The 25,777-nt window shown below is 41.4% G+C and overlaps 1 protein-coding gene across 2 annotated transcripts in view; it reads right to left on the bottom strand.

Moving 5' to 3' along the window:
* ano2b (anoctamin 2b) overlaps nucleotides 1–25,777 on the bottom strand; it is a 116,395-nt gene that overhangs the window by 45,991 nt on the left and 44,627 nt on the right. For both annotated transcript variants that reach the window (XM_015954959.3, XM_015954967.3), the window contains exons 5-10: nucleotides 14,965–15,063; nucleotides 14,586–14,737; nucleotides 14,123–14,177; nucleotides 13,981–14,032; nucleotides 11,557–11,612; nucleotides 8,547–8,594 (exon numbers count right to left, since the gene is read on the bottom strand). In XM_015954959.3, coding sequence (XP_015810445.3) covers nucleotides 8,547–8,594; nucleotides 11,557–11,612; nucleotides 13,981–14,032; nucleotides 14,123–14,177; nucleotides 14,586–14,737; nucleotides 14,965–15,063 — 462 coding nt within the window. The remainder of the gene's footprint in view (nucleotides 1–8,546; nucleotides 8,595–11,556; nucleotides 11,613–13,980; nucleotides 14,033–14,122; nucleotides 14,178–14,585; nucleotides 14,738–14,964; nucleotides 15,064–25,777) is intronic.

Below are 25,777 nucleotides of genomic sequence, written 5' to 3'. Positions count from 1 at the left end.
GCAGTCATGGTGGTTTTTGATGGTTCTGCTTTGTGCGCCTGTTCAGTTTCACTTTAGTTTTTGTTCGCTGATGCCCTCTAATTATTAGTGGTGTTGGAGACAACGTTTCAGTGGGTTAACTGCAGTGTTTCACACAGTCGTTACAGTCAAACTGGTTAATCTCTGCAACCTGAATTGCAGCACTATAAATTTTCAATAAGGTTACATTTTTTGAAGTTAAGGGAATAGGGACACACGATATACCAGCATCAACTTCGCTATTGGACGATGTTAGCATCGGTGTGGTTAGTAAACTTGGGACGTATTAACAACCAATAATTTGCTCGTGACAGTGATAAAGGTGCAGCACAGGACTGAAGAGGTTTTACAAAAGCAGAGATGCATCATAGGCCAATGGAAAGTGTAGAGTAAAAATAGTATAATAATATTGGTAGATATTGATTAGCAACAATAAACAGTAATCCATCCATCCATTTTCATCCGCTTAGCCGGAGTTGGGTCGCGGGGGCAGTAGCCTAAGGCGAGAGGCCCAGACTTCCCTCTCCCCAGCCACTTGGGCCAGCTCCTCCGGGGGAATCCCAAGGCGTTCCCTGGCCAGGTGAGAGACATAGTCCCTCCAACGTGTCCTGGGTCTACCTTTAGGTCTCCTCTCGGTTGGACATGCCCAGAAAACCTCACCAGGGAGGCGTTAGTGACGAACCACTGGTGAGACACACATCGACTTCTGAGAGACTCGAGAACTTTATGTCTGCTAGACGAACATACCACTCTAAAATGTTTTACAATCGGCAAAAAATACTCAATCTGGGTTTGTCCAGCATCAATCATCTGGAGTTACAAAAAAAATAATTTTCTTTCAACAAAGCTGAAAGACGTTCAGTCACAGCTGGCAATGACAGACGAATCGTATTGTACTGAAAAAGAAAAACGATGTAAGGCTGAGAACGACTGTGAGAAGCTCAAAGATTTCATTAATCAACTGGAACAGGGACTGGATTATTACCAGAATACTACAGAGACCTGTCAGAAAAACGTGGAAACTCTAAAAGAACACCTGCAGGAAAGCGAACGTTTTTGTGAAGATCTCCAAAGACAGTTAGACCACGAATCGCGGCTGAGATTCAAGCTAGAGCAGGAGAAGAAAAACAAGCCAAACGGCTCACTTTGTCACAAATTAAGGATAGAAATTCATGAATTAGAACAGGGCTTGGATTATTACCAAAATAAGGTAGTAAATTTTGAAAAACAAGTGCAGGATTTACAAAATCAGCTTCTGGAAAAGGAAACTGTGTGTGAAAATCTGCAGCTGACATTAGAACAGGAGTCCCAGCTGAGAGCCCAGTTGGAGCAGGAACAAAAGAACCGTCTGGACAAAGATTTAGTTAATGAGAGCTTAAACACAGAGATTAGTGTTCTTAAAAAACTGAACCTAGACCTTATAGATGAGTTAGATATGTTCAAGTCTAGAAAAACAGAGGCAGAGGAGAAGCTTTCTAAAGAGCTGGAGATCTTAAAACTCCAGCTCCAAGAAAAAACCTCTCTCTGTGAAAAGCTTGAAGCCAGTTTTTCTGAAGAAAATCGGCTGAGACTGAATCAGCAAGCTGAACTGGATAAAAGCAGAGATGTCATCAGTCAGAACTCTGGTTTCAAACAGGAGATCCTGGATTTGAAACAGAGCAACTCTGAACTCAGAGAGGCGATTGACAAAAGCAACTCTGAGAAGGTTGAGTCAGACCTGAAGTTGGATCAGGAGCTGCAGACAGTTAAAAAGCAGCTTGAAAAGGAAAGAAAGATCAGACTAAGTTTGGAATCTGAGCTGGTCAACAGCACAGAGACTGCCAGACTTAATGAGCAGCTGATGACCAGACTTAGATCTATGGAGAAAACGGAGATGGAACTCCACAGAGTAATCGTAGATCTTCAGCTCGACCAAATGAAAACTAACGAGAAGAACAAGGAACAGTTAGAGACCCTCAAACAGCAGCTCAAAGAAAGAATCAGTCCTGAGGTTCAACCTGGTTCTGAAATTAGATCTCAGGAACCAGAGACTTCTGTGGGGGGTCTGGAGACAGATCCTGATGAGGACAGTCAGACGGGAACAGAAGTTAGTTCACCGACTGAATTATTGGAACAGTCAGATTCAGAGGAAGTGAGCCAACGTCTCCACGGAAGTGACTCTTTACCCGTAGAGGACCGTAGCCCAAAAGAAGAGCTTCCACAAACAGCCGAAAGAAATCGGGAAACCATTTCTAGGTGGAGGCGCTTGAAAAAGTTCCTTACACCTGCGTGTTTACGGAAACACAAAGGCAGGTCTTAAATTCATCACACACACACACACACACACACACACACACACACACACACACACACACACACACACACACACACACACACACACCAACATGATTAGGTTACTTAGAGACTAGACTGTCCCTGGATGTGAGTTACTGAATAACTCCCCCCTCCCTCTTAGAGCACACACCCAGAAAAAAAAGGGGCTGCATGGAGAAGATGTTGACACTTTTGTCTTGCAGTGAGGTTGCTGGTTTAAATCCTGAAACCTTTCTTTATGACGTCAGCATTTTCTCCATGTATGCGTGGGTTTACTCCGGGCGCTCCGGTTCCCCCCACACACGCGTGTTTAGGGTTAATTAGTGACCCTAAAACGTTTCTAGCTAGCATACTGCCAACCACTAAACCTTATCCATGTTCTGCTGTAAACGTTTAACTTATTTACTTTGAACATAGAAAGTACTCCTTTGTGAGAAGCAGAATTTGACAGCCAGACTGAACCAAATAATTTTAGGTAGAATAATCAGAACTCCTGTGTCATAGAGACAAGGGGAGGGGCCAAAGTTAAAGGTATTAAATGAACAAACTAAACTAAACACACTTTGATTGGCCAGTAGAATATTTCAGCTCAGCCGACAGCTCACGTAATGCACACACGATGACTTTTTACCCCCCGTGGAGCGGAAAATATCAAACCGGTTAGATATTCACCTCAACGTCTCATGAGGCAAAAAACTCAGTGAAAATCAGGCGCACAGAGCCAGGTATCTGCTGAGCAAATGCTTATTCGAGGCCGTGTGCGGCAGGCTTTTGCGGGCATCAACCATCTCTGCTCCAGTCAAAAGACAAAGAAACTCCACATCAGAGACCACTGCACAGAACAAGGTTTTTAAGAGCATTTGGAAACAAACCTATTTTTGCATTAACACTGAATGTGGAATAACCAAATTACACACGAGCAAGTCAATTTTAAATAAAGCACATCAGTGGTATTCATTACTTGTGGTATATTCAACATTTTTAAAATCTATTCAGGATTTATGTTTTCTTGTTTATTATTCGTTTTTCTTATTTTTTATTCTCCTTTTTTCTCCTGTAATACGTGTCATCGCTGCTGTGACATTTAGCTTTCCCCACTGAGGAACAATAAAGGGATTTTCTATTCTATTCATCTATCTGCAGCCTTTCCAGTTCCTGTTTTACTGTAAGTTAAAGCTTTGCTCACGGGCCATCAACAAAATTAAAATGTAATTTTATCTTAAATGAAAATGCAATGTCTCACCTGTTAACTTTCATGTTTTGGAGCAGAAAAAGAGCATAAAACCAAAAATATTTAAAGCTCAGTTTGCTCCACTGGTTTACTGTGATGCTCACCTGTTCCAGCCAGATACCTGCATCATGGGGTTGATCTGAGCTGAGGAGGAGACTCCTGTTGTTTTGTTCATCTTCATCATAATAATGACAACATTAGATGACAACAGGTGCTCACATAGGTTTGTGCTGGTGAGCATGGAGAGCGTCTGAGCAGCTTGACCACGTTGTGTGTCGGGGAGGAAAAATAAAACTACAGCAGCCACAGAGTCATGGTGATTTGAGCGTGTCGCTGCTTGCTGGAGTTAAATCAGCTCTGTCTGGAAGTTAGTTGTAAAATGCTCTCTTTCAATTGTGAATACGTCACTGAGCGGTTAAAATCTCTGTTTCTGGGCTTCAACATCAGCAAATAGCTGAGTAAACTCGGCACTGAGTGAGAGGAGTGTTTAGTTTGTCCGTTTGCCTTGAGACCACTCTTAATGGGATTTGGTGCTATAGAATAGAATGCCTTTTATTGTCACTATACACAAGTACAATGAGATTTAAAGCAGCTGCTTCAGTGCAGTCAAACACAAACAGCAAAAACAATAAATAAACAAATGGTGCAAAGTTGCGTTATATACATGATGGATATTGCAGTTATGGTCAACAGCATATAAATATTGGATACTGCACAGACTGATGAGCAAAAGGGAGACCTGAAGTCGGGTCATGTCAGTGCATGTGGGAGTGTAAAGTAGTTATGACTACTGGGGGAAAAAATGTTCTTGAGTCTGTTTGTCCTAGTTGTGATGTATCCGTAGCGCCTCCCAAAGGCCAACAGGTGAAACAAGCCACAGCCAGGGTGGGAGTAGTCCATGATGAATTTCTTTTTGCTCTGCTGAGGCAGTGGGAGGTGTATCCATCAGGGAGGGAAGGGGGCAGCCTATGATCTTCTGTGCTGTATTAACAAACCTCTGAAGCCTCTTCTGCTCTGCCACGGTGCAGCTGCCAAACCATACTGTGATGCAATAGGTCAGCAGGCTCTTGATGGATGATTGGTAGAAAGTCAGTAGCAGGTTGGAGTTCAGGTTGTGCTTCCTGAGGACCCTCAGGAGGTGTAGCCGCTACTGAGCCTTCTTGATGATAGCTGTGATGTTGTCTGTCCAGGAGATGGCAGCAGAGATGAGCACGCCAAGAAACCAGAATCTATGGACCCTCTCCACACATTCGCCATTGATGAAAAGGGGGGCTAACTCGGTACTGTCCCCTGAAATCCACGATGATCTCTTTAGTTTTCTTGATGTTCAAAGCCAGGTTGTTCTATGAGCAACAAGCTGACAACTTCAGCACCACTTTTCTGTAATCTACCTATTCACCCTTTGAGATGAGTCCAATCATTGTTGTGTTATCAGCAAACATAACAACATGATTGCTGTTGTGGGCTGGACTGCAGTCGTGGGTGTAGAAACAGTACAGGAGGGGGCTCAGCACACAGCCTTGAGGGGAACTGGTGTTCAGTGTCAGACTGGCCGGCTGGAATTCAAGGAGTTGAGCTTGTAAAGAGCGTGGTTTCACAGACGCGTAAGTGGTAGCGTCGGTGAAACGCCGGCTCGCGGTTTGATCTAGGAATCCCCGAGCGTCAATGAAGTGACACGGAGATGCTGGGTTTTCTAGAGGTAAGTGAGAGCACTTACTGTGAGCTGATAGTTCGTAGGATGGATAAGTTGATTGGAAACTCTGATCATGGATCTGAAGAAATGATAACTGAGTGGTGAGCTGGGGAGGCGACTTCCGTATATAGTCGCGGTTAGTGACGTAGGTGTGACGTGGAGGGAATCCCTGCGAGGAGCATGCTGGGAGTTTTGGTCCAGAGTGGAGACCGGCTAGCTGGAAGAGGCTGGTTTGGGGACTTGGGCTCTGAAATTCAGTGTGCGAGTGGAGGAGAGACGGGGTCCAAGTCTCACAGTCTGGAGGCAGTTGGTGAGAAAGTCCTTTATCCAGTCACAGGTGAGAGAGGGACTCTGACGGTGATCAGTTTGTTGATGAGAATGTCAGGAATGATTGAGTTAAAAGCTGAGCTGTAATCCACAAAGAGCATCCCAACGTGGCTCTGCTGCTGCTCCAGGTGGCTCAGCACATACAAATAAACTGAGTTGAATTAAATTGAAGCCGCCGATATTTTTCAACAACTTGGCAACACTTAAAGGAGCCAGATCATGTTATTTTAAATCTTTGAGAGCAAAGGTAGGCAGCATATATGATGAAAATGGATCTTTATCACAATTAAGATGTAATTTATGAGTTATTTTTGTCAGTCTGATTTTACAACCGAAAATAAAACTTTATTTCAGTGAAGCTCCGCCAACCCCGTTTCGACAAAAAGCACCTACAAGAGCGTCTTAGTCAACCTTGCTGTTGTATTTGTCTTGGTAGTCCAGTGGTCTAAGTGCATTCCTTGGCAGTCACACCGCTGGGCTACCAAGTGTGTTACAAAACAATAGTCGCCTAACATACATATCCTGTGCTGGCTATTACGTGCATCTCTGTAGACAGGATGCATGGTTTTTATGGTGGTGTTTTGTCCCCGATGCAGAAGTAATTTGTCAGAATCAAGGTTTTAATAGTTTAGCGTTTTATTTTATTTTATTTAGTTTTTACATCAAACTATTGATTCTGTTTGGTTTTAACTGGTATTTACAACTTGTTAGTTTTAGTTGAGTTTTTATTTTTTGAAAATGCTTTGTTTCAGTTTAGTTTTTTATAGGTTCAGTTATAGTTTTAGCATTTATTGTAATATTAGTTGCATATCAGGGACAAGAATGAATAAAACAATGGAAACTGTTGTGTGTAACAAAATCCCAGATAAGATAAAAACAAATCTTTATTACACTGTGTGCCAAAAAGAACCAAATGATGGAAGTAACTGACCCTGCTGTTAAATGGAGAATCACCTGTAATTAACCACTGTTTTTGTAAATCCAGCGAAGCCTGATCACAACCGGACAAATCATCTAAATAAAATCTGTGTGACAACATGAAGAAGCCTAAAAGATCTCATGAAGCAACAGAACAAGCTTTGTTTTTGAGCTTGTAACACACAAGACTAAAACGTATAAGCGTCATCGGGTGTAGGGGCGATCACCTTTTCACACAGGCGTACTAGGGTGGTTTAAACAGCGTTCATCCCAAAATATATCAAATCTAACTTAAAAACTGCATTTTGAATTTACTCAGATTGTAACAGTTTCGTACTGAAATCTATTTCCTGATCTCAAACAACAACAAATCAGAAAAGCAAAAGCAGGTGAAAGTCTGTAAGAATTATGGTTTGATCGTTTTGTACGTAGTTTTTCTTAGTGTGACGAGTTTAGAATTGTGTCGTACATACGATGGATGCTCTTTGGAAGAAGGCTGTTTAACAGTGATTTAATTTCCTATGCAGATGACACCCAGCTCTACTTCTCTATCCAACCAAACCCCCCGCTCCTTTCATCCTCCCTTCTCAGTTGCCTCACTGAAGTCAAATCCTGGTTTTCTTCTAATTTTCTACAGCTCAACAGCAATAAGACTGAGATCCTCCTCATTGGCACCAAGTCATCTCTATCTAAGACCAGTTCATTCTCACTCAGCTTCGACAACACCGCTCTTCTCCCCAAAGCCAAAGCTAAGAGCTTGAGTGTCATCTTAGACAACACCTTATCCTTCATTCCTCATATTAACAACACAATAAAAACTGCTTATTTTCATCTTCGCAATATCAATCGGCTCCGCCCCTCCCTCAGTCAGCACTCCACTGCTATTTTGGTCCACAGCCTGGTCACCAGTCGCATCAATTACTGTAATGCCCTCCTCTCCGGTCTCCCTCTAAAATCACTCAACAAGCTACAGTTAGTCCAAAATTCAGCTGCCCGGATAATCACTAAGACCTCCACTTTTGATCACATCACCCCTGTCCTGCAACAACTTCACTGGCTCCCTGTCAAATACAGAATTGACTATAAGATACTTCTTCATGCGTTTAAAGCCATCCATAATCTCGCTCCCCCTTATCTTTCTAATCTCCTCCACATTGTCACTCCCACTCGCTCTCTCTGATCATCATCTTCACCTTCCCTGTCTATTCCTCGCACTCGTCTCTGTACTATGGGAGCCAGAGCTTTCAGCCACTCAGCTCCAAAACTCTGGAACACTCTACCGCCTGACCTCCGCAATATAAACTCTTTCTCAGCCTTCAAGTCTCAACTCAAAACTCACATGTTCCACCTGGCTTACTCATTGTAACTGACCTCCCTCAATCTACTCTTTTTAGTCTATTATCCATTGCACTGCTCTGACTCTACCCTTGGGAATTACTCTTCGCACTTATTTCTTGTTGTTTGTATTGCTTGCTGTTCCTTATATTTTATCTTGTACAGTGACTTTGAGAGCTTTGAAAGGCACTTGAAATAAAATGTATTATTATTATTACTCTTATAGATCTTTTAATTAAAAAAAGACTCATTTAAGTGAAGGATTGGGTGCACAATCTGATTTAAAGCAAATCATTTATTCAAATATTTATCCACTTTACATTCTGAAACACAGTTTTAGTTTTTCTCCATCTTTTGAAACTTGAGTCAACAGATTACTCTTCTCTACCTCCAAAGACGCTTTGCGTCTGACAAATGTTTAATGAACTTAAACTCCAATCTGCGTCGGACAGATGGGAGGACGCAGAAGTATCAAAAAGGGGGGAAAAATCAGGCGTCAAACTATTACTGTTGAGAAAATTAGATGTTCTTTTGCTTTTTAACCAATTAGAGATGAAATGTTCTTTTGCTGGGAGACTTTTTTCTCTAAATACCTGCAACTAATTCAGTCAGGTGGAAAATAAATATCAGTTGTGCTTGTGAACGTTAGTATTTTTTCACCTAACAGATGACCGTGAAGGAGAGAAAAGGGAAATGAAGGATTTCACGCACCTGTCTGTCGTTGCGTTCTTCGAGGTTTCCTACGACCTTATAGTCACCCTGAGGAACACAGAAGTCAATGGGTGAACACTGGCATACACACTTTAGAAAACATCCAAATTACACACAAAAACTTCCAACAAACTTTAAAAGTGTTTAATTTATCAAGAATTAGTCAAACAAGGATTTATTCTTATTTAACAAAGGCTCGTTAGTTCATAAATGGATTAAAACAGAGTTTTTAAAGGATATGTCAGGACATTGTAAGTGTAAACAGAAAGGATGAAATTGTATTAAAAACCCACTAGGATTATTGTGAAGAATTCTATTGCAGTTATTGATATATCATCTATATTAGTTTAGTTTAAAGTGTGCAGAAAATCCTCCTACGAACTAATATCTATGAACAGTTGTTTTTATTAAAAATAAATATTTGTACTAAATAACAGATTTAACTATGTGTGTGAAAATGTGAACAAGGAACTCAGCACCTGCTGTTTAACAGGTAAATATTTAACAGGCTGCAGGGCATAAACACAATGCACCCAGCATGTTGTACAGATGGAGACATTAAAGGTTCCTTCAAAGCACCCCTATGGAAGGTTAAAGTTGCAATAGCTAATTTTGAAAACTAATTAGCTTAAAACTTTTTTTCATGTTTCTTAACAACATTTTAACATGGTATATAAATGGTAAATATGTTGTGGAGATTAAAAAAATAATAAAATAACAACATTTAAAAAAATTTATAAGGTGGTTCTCTCACATTTGTCTAAAAACCTCCACCAATAACATGTTTTGGACTGAACATCCGGTTGTTGTCTTAGCAACGGGAGCATGTCCAGGGAGTAGCCTGGGGTAGCACATGCCACCCATGGAATCTAATGGTTTCACCCAGCTGAATTCTCTTTAAATAGACTATTGTCAGCAAAAGGCTTGGGGTAAAAAAAATAAAAAATAAAAAAGCATAACCATAGGTACCACTCATGCACAAAGAAGTGCTCCACCTGGGCCACCCTGTTTTAAAAAGTCTGGGCATGCCACTGTTTAGCAGGAGAACACTGGTGTGAGAGGTACAAAGCTCAATAATATCAGAGGAGAAACAACCGGCTGCTACCACTTCAACTTTAGGACAAACTACCAGAGTCACAAAAAAAAAATGCCATTTGAAGTCACGGACAACAAAAGAAGTTTAGACCTAGAAAATGGCAACTGGTGTTTAGCGCTCTCTCATTGCGTCCAGCATTACGGGTTTCCGGTTCCAGCAGAAGCATATCAAGGAAGATACCCAAGGGAAGGGGGGATTGTTCTGTGACCATGTTTGCGTTCAAAACCTAGCTTGTTCTTTGGATTCATTATAACTTTCCATTACTACCTCCTTGTGTCTGTTGGACAATCAAAGGTTTTCTGTAGTTCTTAAATAAAGATGTTTCCAAATATGGTTTTAACAGCAGGTTAAATGTAAAATGTTTATATTAACCATAGAAACGTTACTGCAGCTACCAACCATTTATTCCCTGGTACAGAGACTCAACATTTACCAACAACAGTATAATCCATTTCTTAAATGGGAAAATCCCAACAAAGCAGACACTAAATATCTAATAAATAAAATATAATAAATCCCATTTCCCAAAATTAAGAACATTTTCTAAACCTTTAGTAAACACAGAATTGTTATTCAACACACACAAAGAAGGCATGTTTCACCCTCATACCATCACAGATTATGTCCTCTGCTAGCCTAGAATCTAAAACGTTACTTGCCGAAGCAAAATGGACGGTCTAGTAATGGACCTCACAGCCTGGCCAGTGTTGTGGCTGGCCAATCACAGTGCATTTACTTAGAAAAACTATGTATTTTTTTTATTTCATGTAGTTCTTCCACGATGTAATGGCAGACTGCCCCGTTGGCTGACAATCATAGTGGTCAAATCACAGAGCTCCATTGGTTTGGTGAGCCAATCACAGCACTCTGCTGATGGGCAGGACGTTACTGATGAAACAAAGATGGCGATGACTTGTTTGAAAAGGCTTTGGCATCAACTTTGGACTATTTTCTCTTGCGCTTTTCTTTGAGTCAAGAGCAGATAAAGGTACTTAAGTTTATTTCGATAAAGGGTGTATTTGCATCTTCTTCGACAGAGTGTGATGGACTGCCTCACTGACTGACATCTATAACGGTGAGTACATGACATTGTTCGTTATTCAATAACATGTGGAGACAGTTTTAAACACAACCATAGATCCCGCCCCACGATTGAGAGCCATCCATGAACTGTGGCCAGACAAAAAATTTACAGATGGGTTACAGATAGGTTGTCAGGCTAATGATTTGCACAGATTTTGAGGCAACCAGAATTATCTTTTCATTTTATTTTTTTAATAGTTTTCAAGTGAAATAATTTTATATCTTCCAAGTCTGAAAATACAGCTGAAACTCAAAAGAATAGAGCATCATTCAATAAAGGGACCCAAATAAGGTACTGAGTACACATGTATGAATATACTTTTTCAGAGGTCCAAAATTAAACTATTTAAATCCCAGTTTTAATGATTTCATGTAATATTCTAAGTGTCTGACCTTCTGAATGTGGGGTTTTCATTAGCTGTAAGCCATAATCATCACAATTATAACAAATAAAGACACTGACACTAGTCAGTGACTTGATACAATCTGCTGGGTTCCTTATAGGAATGTTTTTACTGATTGGCTTAATGAACTGACCTGTATTGGAATGTTTACTGTGTGAAGTGCCTTGAGACGACTCTTGTTGTGATTTGGCGCTATATAAATAAACAGAATTAATTGAAATTCTGGATTTCATTGTTTTTGTTCTAAGAGTAAACTATCAAAAGATTTCCTTCTTTAAAAACATCCAATAATATAACACATTTATTTCATGCTCTGACTGAATTTATTCTCTCCTACCACCAAGTTTCCACTCACTGCTGATTAAACGAAAGTGTAACACATTAACATAAACTGCTTTGTCATGGGACTCTTAAACCTCACACTTACATCGTGAAGAGGGAAGGCAGCATCATACACGCCTTTGGCTATTAATGTGCTGATACCTGGAAAAGACATGAGAGAAACCCAAAAGAGCACATCAATATCATTCAGGAAGGGCCTTCTTCCTGACGTGTATCGTGTCCTGCAACCTCAGCAGAAAGGTCATTTCAGATTTACAGTGTCAAAGTAAAACACAACTCAGTTTATACCATCACTGCAGATTAAAACAAGTCACACACACTTCAATGGAAGGGTAATGTTTCTGAGACTATAGTCACAAATTCATGGGACACTTTTTTCATGATATTTTCTGCAAGAAAATAGTCCAGATTACTATTATTAAAGGGATAAATTTGTAAGAATACAAATCAGAATATTTGCTGACATTTTACATTTATGATTTTGTATTCTTAATTTCAAGATTAAAGTCGTTAATTTGAAAGAATATCTTCAATATTTACTGAGGTTATGATGCAACTTGGCACAGAAAAACAAATGAATAATTCTCAGGAAAGAATATGAAGAAGAAACATCACAGAAAATATGCATTCAGTGACCCTTTCACATTGTTACTTACGACTGTTTATAGCCAACAGCAGCCATTAGTCACAAACGATCTTCCATTTTTTTTATTAATCTGAGCTTCTTTAGATATTTGACTTTTTATATGATTTTATAATCTCAGTAAATATTTGATTTTCATCTTGAATTTAAGACTATCCCACAAATTTGTTTACTTGTGCCTTTTACTACGGAGATCGTCTCTCCAACATCAGCAAGTATCTAGGTTGTTCTCACATTTATGTCTCTAAACTTGTAGTTTCATGGATTTTTCTCTGAATTTTGCCCCCTAGCTTTGGTATTTTTACTGGCACTTATGGATTCTTCTCATCAACTAGATTCTGTTATATTTTACGATCAAGCAAGAGACTCACGAAACGGCAGCTGAGGTCTTTCATAAAAGTGATCTAATCACCAGAACCTGAAAAGGACTGGTAACTAAACAGTTAATAGCTGTGCTATTAACAAACATCCCAGCCAAGAAAAACACATCTACATGCATGACTGCACACTCAACCAGCCAGAACAAACCACAACTCCCAGAGGTCCTTGCTTCAATCTCAGTCTGACCCAAGAAGCATGACCCACTTGTGGAAGACTCGGAATGGAGCAAACATTGTGTGTGTAGCAACTTTTTGTTACCTCTTTAGGACCTACCTCGTGGAGCCCAGGAGTCCTCACGGGGACCATAGCCCATTTCTAATGTAGAAGAATGTCATTTTAAGGTTAGAATTAGGGCTAAAGTGTGAATTGCGTTCAGGTTAGGAATGTGCTGGTTAAGGTTAGCATTTGGATTCTACAAGTTAACGTGTGTGTGTGTGTGTGTGTTTGTATGTATGCCACATTTTTGCTCCAAGTATGATGAGAAATTTAAAAAAAGGGACAGTAGAGAGAAATGAGCCTCTACTTTCTTTGCCCTTCTTTCCCTGCAGCTCCACCAGTACACCCGCTGGCTGAAGCCGTCTGCCGTGACGGGTCAGCCAAGCAGACATATGGTTGGACACCAGAATCTAGTCTTGTCTCTTTTTGTCCCTCAGAAATGCATGGGCTGGTGGCAAAGGGACTCGACTGAGAACATCACATTTTTTGTGTCAATCTAAGATGCAGTGATGTCATATTTGGATATTCTGGCACGTCAGGTTGCATCGTAGCATTTTGCTTACAACAACTTGACACTGCTGTTGAAGTAACCCAACACGTTTAATTGCTCATTGTCCCGGTGGACGTGTGAGGTTGAAGGAACTGGTAATGAGCCACTGTCTTTCTGGGAACAGTCGAACATGACAAAGGTGTTGCTACTGAGCAACAATTCCCAAAGAAGTAACAGTGAACAGAAGAAGATGTTCCTCCGTTTATCTAGTCTTTGTTTGAGTTTAAATTTTAAGCTAAAACCTGCCAGGTACTCAGATGTAGCACCTGTTGTTGCTACTGTATACTCTTTATAACGTAGCCCGTGGTTCCAGTTGAAACCTCCGGTCACAAATAGAAAACAATTTGCCCTCCTGAGGTTATTCTGTTTGTTCTCACTGACTCACCCGATACTCTTAAGTGATCAGTGGCTCAGCATATCTGCTAAAAGTATCACAAAGAGCCAACATTAAGCTAGTGCCAGCTTGCTTTTATACCAGGTGCATCACTGTCAAAACATGACTTTAGTACATTTTATTATGCCAAAAAATACTTTTAAACTTTAAACTGCTTCCTTGAAAGGAGAGGTAAAATGTTGCTGCACTTTCTGCAACCAGAAAAGAACACGGTCATCTGATATTTTGAGCACAGTTTTAAAGACCGTTAGACACAAATGTCTTCAAAGCAGACATAAATGTAAACTTCTGTAAGCTCTTCCTGATCCACTTCCAGTTTTCTCACCAATAGTTTGACAGGTCCGCACGCAAACTGTCCGTCTCAGGATCTCGTACACCTGTGGAGTATTTCATATGGTTAGACTGGGACAGTTATTCCAGAAGACCAGTCACAGGATGAACAAATGACTACATGAATATTTACTTACTATTCTGCCTCGTGTAGCATTATCAAAGAATGTCTCTTTAGATGTGATGTTGTATCTGAGGGAAATACAACCAGTGGATTAAATACTGTTACGTTGCTAAAAATGCAGCTGGTAGACATGAAGCCACAGGGGATGAGAAAAGGCCCCCATAATACAACTTCCTTTGGCATTGATGTCTTTTTTCCCCCATAGGTCAAATTGTTCAAGTGCGAAATATACTGTAGTTTCCTGGAATGAACGAAAGTTAACTGAGAAGCAAATGGTTGCAGCAGCTGGTGTGTCACGATGGTACAGGGGGGTTACTAGTGGGTCCCAACACATACCATTGTTGTTAAAATGTGTGTGTGTGTGTGTGTGTGTGTGTGTGTGTGTGTGTGTGTGTGTGTGTGTGTGTGTGTGTGTGTGTGTGTGTGTGTGTGTGTGTGTGTGTGTGTGTGTGTGTGTGTGTGTGTGTGTGTCTTACAGGTGAAGCTTCTCCCGTGAGAAGCAGTGTGACAGGAATTTGGTGCTTCCATGGTCCTGGTGAAATACTTTGGGCTGGAACGGCTGGTTGAGTTTCCTCCAGACGGAGCTCAGTCTAGACCCAAAACCTGTTTCTTCTTTGAGTTCATAACTCTGAAACAACCACCACCACAGCACCGATGACTTTAGTACATGAGTTACACACTCAGTTCAACAGTTTCAAGTTTTGACGATGGAAAGTTTGGAAGGAACAAACATGCATCAGTAAAAAGGTAAATGGTCTGTATTTGTTTAGTGCCTTCTTAGGGTTCTACAACCCTACAACCTTCCAACAACCCTACCTCCTGAGCTACTGCTGCCCAAGTAAAGTGACTTATTACCGTCTTGGTAGGAACTTTGACTTTGAGAAACTCAGCTTCTCTGCACAATACAGGCCAAGGGGCATGGATCCGAGTAAAGCTGAGTCCATGGGCCTTTACCTACAAAACAAACAAGAAGATATTGTTAATTACACAATAAAACACAGCTGAAAACCTTCACACCATCCTGCCAAAGTGGAGCTCAGATATGATCCCCAGAGATCCAAGTTGATATTTTAATGAGGAGTGTACTCTAGTAATTGAGTCTATGAAGAGAAGCAGCTACAACCAGTACTTGAGGAAACCAGTTTGGACATCATCTCTGATCTGGTGTTAATGAAAGATGGATGTGGTGTCTGTTCCTAAAGCAAAGCCTGGAGCTGTAACTGTCACTATCTTGTTGTTGCAGCCCGCTCTGACACACATTTTAATTTGGTCTGACAGAAATCAGCCATTGAGTGTAATTAAGCCTCCCCTACCTAATTCTGCTAATAAATAATGATGTGATGTCCACATCAATAATAATAATAAGAAGAAGAATTGGATCTGTTACTGACTTCAGGATACAGCCGTGACCAAATTTCAAGTGTTGGTTGTCACTAAGGCTGTTGCTTCAGGCTTTTCACATATTTTTGTCAGATGTTTCTATGGTTTCTGAAGTATAAATATTTTAGGTCATTTTAGAGCTTTTATTGACAATTATATTGAGTTTATGTGAATAATCTAAATATTTACAGTTGTGGTTCAGACTTATCCACTTCACCATGACATGTCAATCGAGTTTTGGACACATTTCTGACTGATGGAAGCCCTTTCTTCATAGCATTTTATCAGAATTTGGGGGATTTGGTTTTCTACCTTCCCCTTTGAGATTGACAAAAGTTCTCAGTATGATTCAAGTCTAGGGAGTTTTCTGGAGTTGGATCTGTATCTACTATGTTGATGCTCAGTTATCCAACCCACTTAGTTTTGATGTTAACCTTTTAGTACATTGTATAGTGTACCATCATGTTGGAAATACTTTGTTAATGACCAAACTGTTCTGGATTGTTCAGAGGAGTTCCTCTGGGAGGATGTTTAGGTACCATTCTTTATCCATGCAGTTATAAGGCTAAACTGTGCGTGCATTCTCTTGGTTGAGATGCAACCCCACACATGAATGTTGTCAAAAGGCCAGAGTGTCCATCATTCCTTCTGTAGAAAATCCATTTTCCACATGCCCCAAACATTTAGAAAGGGGATTAATCAGAGACAATGATTTGTCCCAGTCCACAGTAGTAAAATCCCAGGACCATTACCATATTATGAGTCTGTCCCTGGTGTTTTTCTTTCTTTGCTGCCGTTGTTGGTACCAGGCCATCCTCCATAAGTCCTTTCTTTATGATGCTACAGTTCTATTCACCTGCCTGCTGAACAAGCTCCTATCCCAAAGGTCAGAGTCAACATTAGGAGACAGACCTGGTGCTGTTGGAGTTTGCTGGGCATCCTGAAGCTTTTTTCACAAATGTAGTGGAAACATTTCCCCTCTTTGTTCTGTAATTCTTTCTTTTTTAAGATTTTCATATTTCAGATATCCATTTGATGGCAATGTGTCTATTCACTCGTCAAAGCCATCAAACTGCCAACTTAAAAACTGCGGCTCTAAACTGTGGCCATTACAGAACCAGGTGACAGTTCAACTGGAAGTTATGGACAGGCGGTAGGGGACGGCAGCCAGGTAACTTTAGCCTCCTCAGACCCCCTTCAGTCCCTGTAAGGGTGGGGGTGAGGGTGAAAAGAGAAAGGTGGCATTGCCAATGATGGAAACCCGAGACCATTCCCTTTCTCCTCTTCGACTCCTACTCCCTGGAGATCTTTCATTCCCCTTCAGCGCACCCCCCACCCCCCTCTGCCCTTACTTATGTTACTGCGCTTTCTGCTGCTGTATGAGTAGATGTCGCTGACTGATTGACTGACAGGCTGTCTCACTGCCACTCCTACTCCTCTTATATTCGATTACCATCTTTCTCATCCACATCAACATCGTCCTCAGTCGCGCACAGGGGTTCAGTAACCTTTGTCCCTCTTTAAATTAAATGCACAAGTTATATCACAGCCAGCTAAAGGATTTTTGAAAAACCTGTAGAGTTGATTTGAATCTTTTTACACCACTGAGGTCCATCTGTACACAATGGAGTCTGGAAATTGTCTCAGACAATCAAAGTAAACTAGTATTTTGTATCACTTTGAAGCCAAACATTGTGTTCATGTTGGCAGTTTTCTATTTTGAGATGTGTGTTATTGTGCTCTAACCAATCAGTAACCACTAGCAACCCATGTTCATTTTTCTCTCTGCCAAAGTAGAAGCTGAAAGAGGGAGGTATGCTTTCAAAGGCAACTGTTTCTCTGACAACAGTATGTAAAAAGCATGATTAAAGCTACAAAATACATTATAATTCAGTGTATTATTTATTTATTTATGTATTTTTTTATTTTAAAGGAGCTGTCAACTGATCACCACCTGGTGGTGAGTTGGATTTTGTTTTAATTTTGATTAAATTTTAATTTTTAGATACAGATTTTCTTAAAATGTCTTAGTATAAAGGTAGATATATATGATCAAAAAATTGCTAGTCTCTGAGATTAGATTATTTGTTGTTATAGGAAAAACAAACACAATCACATTTCACTGTTCTATTGGTAGCTTTAGGCATAGCTTTTCACATTAGTTTTTATAGATTTGAAGAACAATTTCGCCGAGCCTTGGCAGTCTGATCCCCGGACAAGGAAACTGGTTTCTGGGACATGGAACGTCACCTCGCTGGCGGGGAAGGAGCAGGAGCTTGTGGCAGAGGTTGAGCGGTACCGGTTAGATATAGTCGGACTCACTTCGACACATAGCATTGGCTCTGGAACCCAAGTCCTTGAGAGGGATTGGACATTCTCCTTTGCTAGAGTTGCTCCGGATGAGAGGCAGAGGGCTCGACTCTCTGCCTGAGATTTGGGGTTTACCATGGGGGACAAGAGGGTAGCTTCCCTGCGCCTTTGGGTCGGGGAACAGGTCCTGACTGTTGTTTGTGCTTATGAGCCAAATATCAGTTCAGAGTACCCACCCTTCTTGGAGTCCCTGGGACGAGCGCTAGATAGTGCTCCATCAGGGAACTCCATAGTACTGCTGGGGGACTTCAATGCTCATGTGGGCAATGACAGCATGACCTGGAGGGGTGTGATTGGGAGGAACGGCCCGCCTGATCTGAACTTGAGTGGTGTTTCATTACTGGACTTCTGTGCAAGCCGCAGTTTGGCCATAACGAACACCATGTTCGAACATAAGGATGCCCATCGGTACACTTGGTACCAGGGCAGCCTAGGTCGCAGGTCGATGATAGACTTTGTAGTCGTATCATCTGACCTGCGGCCGTATGTTTTCGACACCCAAGTGAAGAGAGGAGCGGAGTTGTCAACTGATCACCACCTGGTGGTGAGTTGGATCAGATGGCAGGGGAAGATGCTGCATAGACCTGGCAGACCCAAACGCATAGTGAGGGTCTGCTGAAAACGCCTGGCAGAAGAACCTGTCAAGACGATCTTCAACTCCCACCTCCGGCAGAGCTTTGACCGCATCCCGAGAGCAGTGGGGGACATTGACTCCGAGTGGGCCTTGTTCCACTCTGCGATTGTTGAGACTGCTGTTGCTAGCTGTGGTCGCAATGTGGCCGGTGCCAGTCATGGTGGCAACCACCGGACCCGCTGGTGGACACAAGAGGTTCGGGGAGCCATCAGGCTGAATAAGGAGGCCTACAGGGCATGGCTGGTCTGTGGGTCTCCGGAGGCAGAAGACAGGTACCAGATAGCCAAGCGGGGTGCAGCAGTGGCAGTTGCTGAGGTAAAATCTCGGGCGTGGGAGGAGTTTGGTGAGGCCATGGAGAAAGACTATCGATCGGCTCCAAAGAGGTTCTGGCAAACTATCTGGCGCCTCAGGAGAGGAAGGCAGTAACTCACTCACACTGTTTACAGTGGGGATGGGGAGCTGCTGACATCAACTGGGGCTATAGTCGGAAGGTGACAGGAATACTTTGAGGAGCTCCTCAATCCCACCTACGCACATTCCGAGGAGGAACCAGAGCTGGGAGACCTGGGGATGGACTGTCCAATCTCGGGGGCAGAAGTTGCTGAGGTATTCAAACAACTACACAGCAGCGGAGCCCCGGGGGCGGATGAGGTTCGTCCTGGGTATCTCAAGGCTATGGATGTTGTAGGGCTGTCATGGTTGACACGTCTCTGCAACATTGCGTGGTCATCGGGGGCAGTTCCTGTGGAGTGACAGACCAGGGTGGTGGTCCCCATCAATAAGAAGGGTGACCTGTGGGTGTGTTCCAAATATAGGGGGATCACACTCCTCAGCCTCCCTGGAAAGGTTTACTCCATGGTACTGGAGAGGAGGGTCCGATCGATAGTTGAATCTCAGATTGAGGAGGAGCAATGTGGTTTTCGTCCTGGCCATGGAACTGTGGACCAGCTCTATACCCTTGCAAGGGTGATGGAGGGGGCATGGGAGTTTGCCCAACCAATCCACATGAGTTTTGTGGATTTGGAGAAGGCTTGTGGCTGTGTCCCCAGGGGCACCCTGTGGAGGATGCTCCAGGAGTATGGGTTGGGTGGCTTTCTGTTAAGGGCCATTCAGTCCCTTTACCAGAGGAGCGTGAGTTTGGTCCGCATAGCCGGTAGTAAGTCGGACATGTTCCCGGTGCGGGTTGGACTCCGCCAGGGCTGCCCTTTGTCAATGGTTCTGTTCATTACCTTTATGGACAGAATTTCTAGGCGCAGCCGTGGTGTGGAGTGTGTCGGGTTTGGTGGCAGGAGAATCTCGTCTCTGCTTTTTGCGGATGATGTGGTCCTCCTAGCATCATCCAGCTCTGACCTTCAGCTCTTGCGGGGTAGATTTGCAGCCGAGTGTAAAGCGGCTGGGATGAGGATCAGCACCTCCAAATCTGAGACCATGGTTCTCAACCGGAAAAGGGTGACTTGCCAACTCTGGGTCGGGAGAGAGGTCCTACCTCAAGTGGAGGAGTTTAAGTATCTCGGGGTCTTGTTCACGAGTGAGGGTAGGAGGGATCGGGAGATCGGCAGGCAGATTGGTTCAGCATCTGCAGCGATGCTGACGCTGAGCCGATCTCTCGTGGTGAAGAGGGAGCTGAGCCAGAAAGCCAGGCTCTCGATTTACCAGTCGATCTACGTCCCAATCCTCACCTATGGTCATGAGCTTTGGGTAATGACCGAAAGAACAAGATCGCAGATACAATCAGCTGAAATGAGGCCACCGTAGGGTGGCCAGGCTTTGCCTTACAGATAGGGTGAGGAGCTCGGACATCCGGGAGGGACTCGGAGTAGAACCGCTGCTCTTCCAGATCGAAAGGAGTCAGTTGAGGTGGTTTGGGCATCTGGTCAGGATGCCTCCTGGACGCCTCCCTGGGGAGGTGTTTCGTGCATATCCTGCCGGCAGGAGGCCCCCGGGCCGACCCAGGACACATTGGAGAGGTTACATCCCCAATCTGGTCCGGGAACGCCTTGGGGTCCTGCCGGAGGAGCTGGTGGAGGTGGCCGGGGAGAGGACGGTCTGGAGCTCCCTAGTTGGGATGCTGCCCCCACGACCCGGACCCGGATAAGTGGAGGAAGACGACGATGACGACGAGACGACGATGACGACGAGACGACGATTGGTAGCTTTAGGCATAGTTTTTCATATTAGTTTTTATAGATTTGAAGGACAATTTCACATCTTCAAATTTATTTTTGTGTCACCGTGTCAGACGCTGTAGCTAACTATGATTTATTCTGTTAAAGTGACGGTGAGTATTTTCCCTGGTGATAGGGGGCAGTACATACTTAAATCATTGCAAGTAAGCAGTATTTTTATGTTTGAGTAATACCTTACCAACAGATGGCCATTAGGGTAAAAAATCTCTGAGAGTGCAATTCTCAAACGAGTACTTTGTCCGATCGTTCAATCTCCAGCAAAATGACAAGCACATCAGACTCTCTTTCGTCACTGGTAATGAGTGAAGAGGTAAATGTGTGAAACTAATAAAATAAGAAGCACAGAACTGAAAACCAATGAATCCAAGTATTTTAGCCAATATTAAACAAAACAACTGTAATGTGATTTAGTTTACTCCTATACTAATGGGATGATATGTAGGAGTGGGAAATGCAGCAGTCATGATTAGGATTTAAATAAGTTTTTAACTCTTGATTAGTCTACTATGTTGCCATTAACCAAACAATGCAATAATATTTTCTCCATTACATTAATGCTGCTGGTCAGATTTATTTATGACTATAGGGAGTGCTACAGGTCTGTAAACAGAAGATTCAGACAATAAGAATATACTCAGCATAAATATTTAACATCAGAGTCCCATAAGTCATCATCACAGACTGGTAAAATTACATCTCCACAATTCACCCATCCCGGTGAACAGCAGTGAGCTGCAGCAGTGAGCTGCATGTGGCTGCGCTCAGGAACTATTTGGTAATTTATCCCCCCTTAAGTGTGTCAAACAGGGAGGCTTTGGGTCCCATTTCTAACGTCTATGGTGGGGTACTCAAATACAAGTGACAGTGGGCCACATAAATTTTTTCCTGTGAGTTGGAGGTCCAAATGAAGTTCCATGGGATTATTTTATTGTTAAAGGTTTTTGTGTTATTTTAGGGGGGAGAAGCACAAATTAAATTGATGACTAAAACATTTCTATGCACTTTTAAAGCAGAGAACAGAAGTGGACTAATTTGTACTTCCCTCTTAATCATCAGGTAGAAAATTTAGAAATGAGAAATGAATTATTGATCAAATTTAAATTGGTTCCTTCCTATTTTCTACCTTTCCTTCTCTATCACCTTCTTAATCAGCTTTCATCTCCTTCACCCCCCTGATCTCACCCTCCTTTTTCCATTTCCTCGTCGTTCCATCAAAAAGCCAAAGATATAAATACTTTTTACCCTGGAGAAGGTTAATTAGCAACACGATTTCCAATTAGTGTTTTATCTCTGTAGGGGGGTTAACTAGGCCGCAGCCAGGGGTGTCTTTGGATGGCTGCGTGGTGGCAGCTATTAGGTATGACAGGATAATCAGCTCAGCCTTTGGAGGTTGGAAGAGGAGCATGAATTGTGAAATCTGGAAAATGATCACACGTTCTGACTATTTGTTTTATTTTAATCCACAATTACATTTGATCAAGTATGCTGTGTTTTTGACTCTCCTAATCCTTAACACAGCACATAAACCCTAAAAATAGTTCAGTAATCAATAACAATTCTATCATTTATTTTCAATTTTCAGCTGCACAAGATTGGCCAAATTGATCAATATCACTGTGTCATGCACAATATTAATCACTCAAAAAGCTTCCAAATATATTGATTCAAATTGTGTGCAAAAAAATATGTAATTGACAACAAGATGGAGCCCCGCCCCTCTAAATGTCCACAGACAGAAAATTGGGCTTTCTCACAACAAATTGCATTTAGCTGTTAGGGTCAACAATGACACTGTAATTTCATACTTTCCTATCTCAAATGTCAGAGTCAGTGTTAGTGATACACAGCCAAGCCAATGTGGTGTCCACGGCCAAAAATGGTGGCGGTCGGACAGCTTAAATTGGTAAAATAATTGTAACACAAATTTTTCCAATTATGCATTCATTTGTACATGTCTACAGTTACATGCATAATTGTTATTTTGACAAATTTTTTACATGTAGCTCAACATATAGCATCCCAGCAAAAATTGGTCTGACGGCAACCAAAGGATGCGGTAGGATTGGTAAAAGAATGTAACTGGGCATTTCCTAAAAATCCGTTCAGATACATCTGTACATGTCTAGAGTTATATAGGGTTACATTATTTGGCCAGTTTGTTAGGCTGAGTGTAGTTCAACATATAGCATGTTGTGCATCAGTTGTAAGTGTATGTCCACTCGGTGACATCCTTTTTGCTTTACACATGCATTTATTCTCCATTATGACACTCTATGATAAAGCTGCGGTGTATATATAAATATGTAGGAAAACATCTTTACATATTGGCCCAAGTCTGTCTGTCTGTCTATTTAGTGAGAGAGAGATGTTTTCATATTAGATTATAATCATGATTATTAATATTCTGCAATTTCCCATTTAGACCAAAATAAATCCTAATCTGCTAGTATGGTGGATTTCTGGTTACAGCTGCTTCTGCTGAGTGAAGTTTCTTAACCTGAGGCTCACCTATAGCACAGGAACACCTGAGTAGTCTAGCTATCTCAGAAGTAACACAGCATCAGATGACCTCATAGATGACTTAGCATTAGGAAAAAGGAGATGTGTGCAAAAGGCCTCTTCTATTGTTGAAAGGGGTTGCTCATTTAATCTGTGCTTAATTAGTTGTAAATCTCAATGGGACCAACGATACAGTCATTTTGTTATGGGGAGGGCCTCAAACCCTCACGCCCGACATTTTTCGAATGGGAGGACCAGTACTTTTTTTTTTTTTTACTTCAAGCACTGGTTATACATTATTTTTGAAAAGCAGCCGGTCAGCTAGAGTGCTTTTATAGTGGGACAGACAAGATAATGCAACTAACTTTATAAAGCAGTAAAATATGGTTAAAGAGACATCAAAACAAAAAAAGTGTCATAATTTACTTGAGTCTTTATTTTAAAAAATTGCTGAATTCCCATAATTTCTTACTTCAGTATTTTCAAATCTTTCACAATCTAATCTCATGTTGCACAACTACAGCTAAACTGACAAGGGGATTAAAATCCCCAACCAAAAAATGTTACTAAATAAATAAATAAGAATAATTCAAAATTTATATTTAACAGCATCAGAGTTGTGATTTAAAAAAATCACTACATCAGACCTAATAAGAAAAAAAGAGAAAAAATTAGACATCACCAGCTAAGGAACAGGCCCCACATGCACCAAGTAGAATGGTAGAAGTCCCAAAAGTGCTCCTTGGGGAACCTCACACCTGCACCTGTTTGTCAGAAAGAATGTTCTGCTTCTGTGCAGCATATTTCCTAGATTTTATTAAACAGTAGTAAAAACCTGTTTGAAAACTTTGCTCATCTTTCTTTTATAGAAAGTGTTTATATATTTTACATTTAATTAAGAAATCAAGTAAATGTCATATTATGAATGATGTGTAATAGTAAAACTATTCCCATTAGATTTAATTATACAATTTTAGACTATGCATTGTCTAAAATGATCAAAACTCGATTCTATTTGGGATAAATGCCATGGTCTGTATGGGGCCATGCAATCTGACGATATAAGATCGTCAAGGAGTATAAAGTGATGATGATCTACCAAAGCTCGGAGACCGTAGAACCGTTAATTTGCATTCTATCACCTGTGCCATTATTCCCGGATGCGTCTACCTGCACATTTTTTCATAGTCGAGTCTTGCTAGTCTGCTTCTGTTGGCATGACAGACACACCAAGAGCAAGTTTAAGGCAGTGTGTTGGTTTGTTTAGCCGGGGTACTTGGTAGAGCTGATGAAAATAATCTAACATTAAGATGAGGACATAAACCATTATGAATCTTTGAAGAAGCACACCATACTCGATTATCGCGGCTAGCTGCTAGCATTAGCTGCAGGCAGATAGATAGATAGATAGATAGATAGATAGATAGATAGATAGATAGATAGATCGAGAGAGAGAGAGAGAGAGAGAGAGAGAGAGAGAGAGAGAGAGAGAGAGAGAGAGAGAGAGAGAGAGAGAGAGAGAGAGAGAGATAGATAGATTATGGCATTTAGAGATATTTTTAGGATTCTGAAATATTTTATCCAATATTCTGTGAATGGGTATGATTTTAAATTTGTGTATGGCAAAAAATTGTGATTAAATCATGATTGTGATTTTGCTAATACAAAATCGTGATATGAATTTTTTTCCATATCGCCCACCCCTAATTTGTAAGTTGTACCAGTATTGTGCTGGTGAGCTCTCAGGTTAGACAGTGCATGCTCTCTTGTACAGTAATACTATGATTCTAGGGCTTGCTGAGTGTCATTTTGGACCCAAATTTACATTTGTAGGAACACATAAATCTGCACAACTAACTCCAAAAAGCCACAGAAGAGAGGGATGGAATGAAGTCGTGTGGATGAAACCGGTCCCTAAAACCTTCTGTACAGAACAAAAGTCTGACATTATGGTTGAAAACAGCCCTACTGTTCTTCAGCTTTCAGGTATTTTAAAATGTACAACTTATTTGCACAGAGTGACTTCACAGTGACTAATTCTAACCCAGCTCCTTCAAATTAAAAGCCTGGCGTTTTGTTACTTGAGTTTCAAAAACACAGCTCATCTCAATCTATGTATTAAATATGCTGTTATTTACCATCAATATTAAAAAAGATAACACATTCTAAACTCTCACAAAACAACAATGCATGTACATATTATTACATTCAAATGAGGTGCTTTGTAGGCAAACATGTTCTTTCATTTTTAAGGATGGGATCGTAATGGGACAAAAGAACGATGCTTCTGCTGCATTTTTAGGATTTAAGCTAAATTGTCAAAGAAGCACCTAAATATGAAGGGAGGTTGTATCATTGTTACTGACCAAAAACGTGAAGAAAAGTGCTTGTATGGTTTTGTTAGCAGTGTTTACAGACACTTTAGATCAGATAATGTTGCCATGACAACAGTGCCATGCTGAACCACCAGGCCCCCTACAGAAGTACTAACAGCTCCATTTGTCAGTGTTTCTTTTCAGGATTATTAAGGATACCCAAAAACCCAGTAATGATTGGCCAAAAACAGGACCGCTGATGAATGGAGGAGGGAAATATTTAG

The sequence above is a fragment of the Nothobranchius furzeri genome, chromosome 1 (genome assembly GCF_043380555.1).
Source record: "Nothobranchius furzeri strain GRZ-AD chromosome 1, NfurGRZ-RIMD1, whole genome shotgun sequence".
Classification (NCBI taxonomy): domain Eukaryota; kingdom Metazoa; phylum Chordata; class Actinopteri; order Cyprinodontiformes; family Nothobranchiidae; genus Nothobranchius; species Nothobranchius furzeri.
Note: the sequence above shows the minus strand (reverse complement) of the source record. Positions and strands in the feature narration are given on the sequence as shown.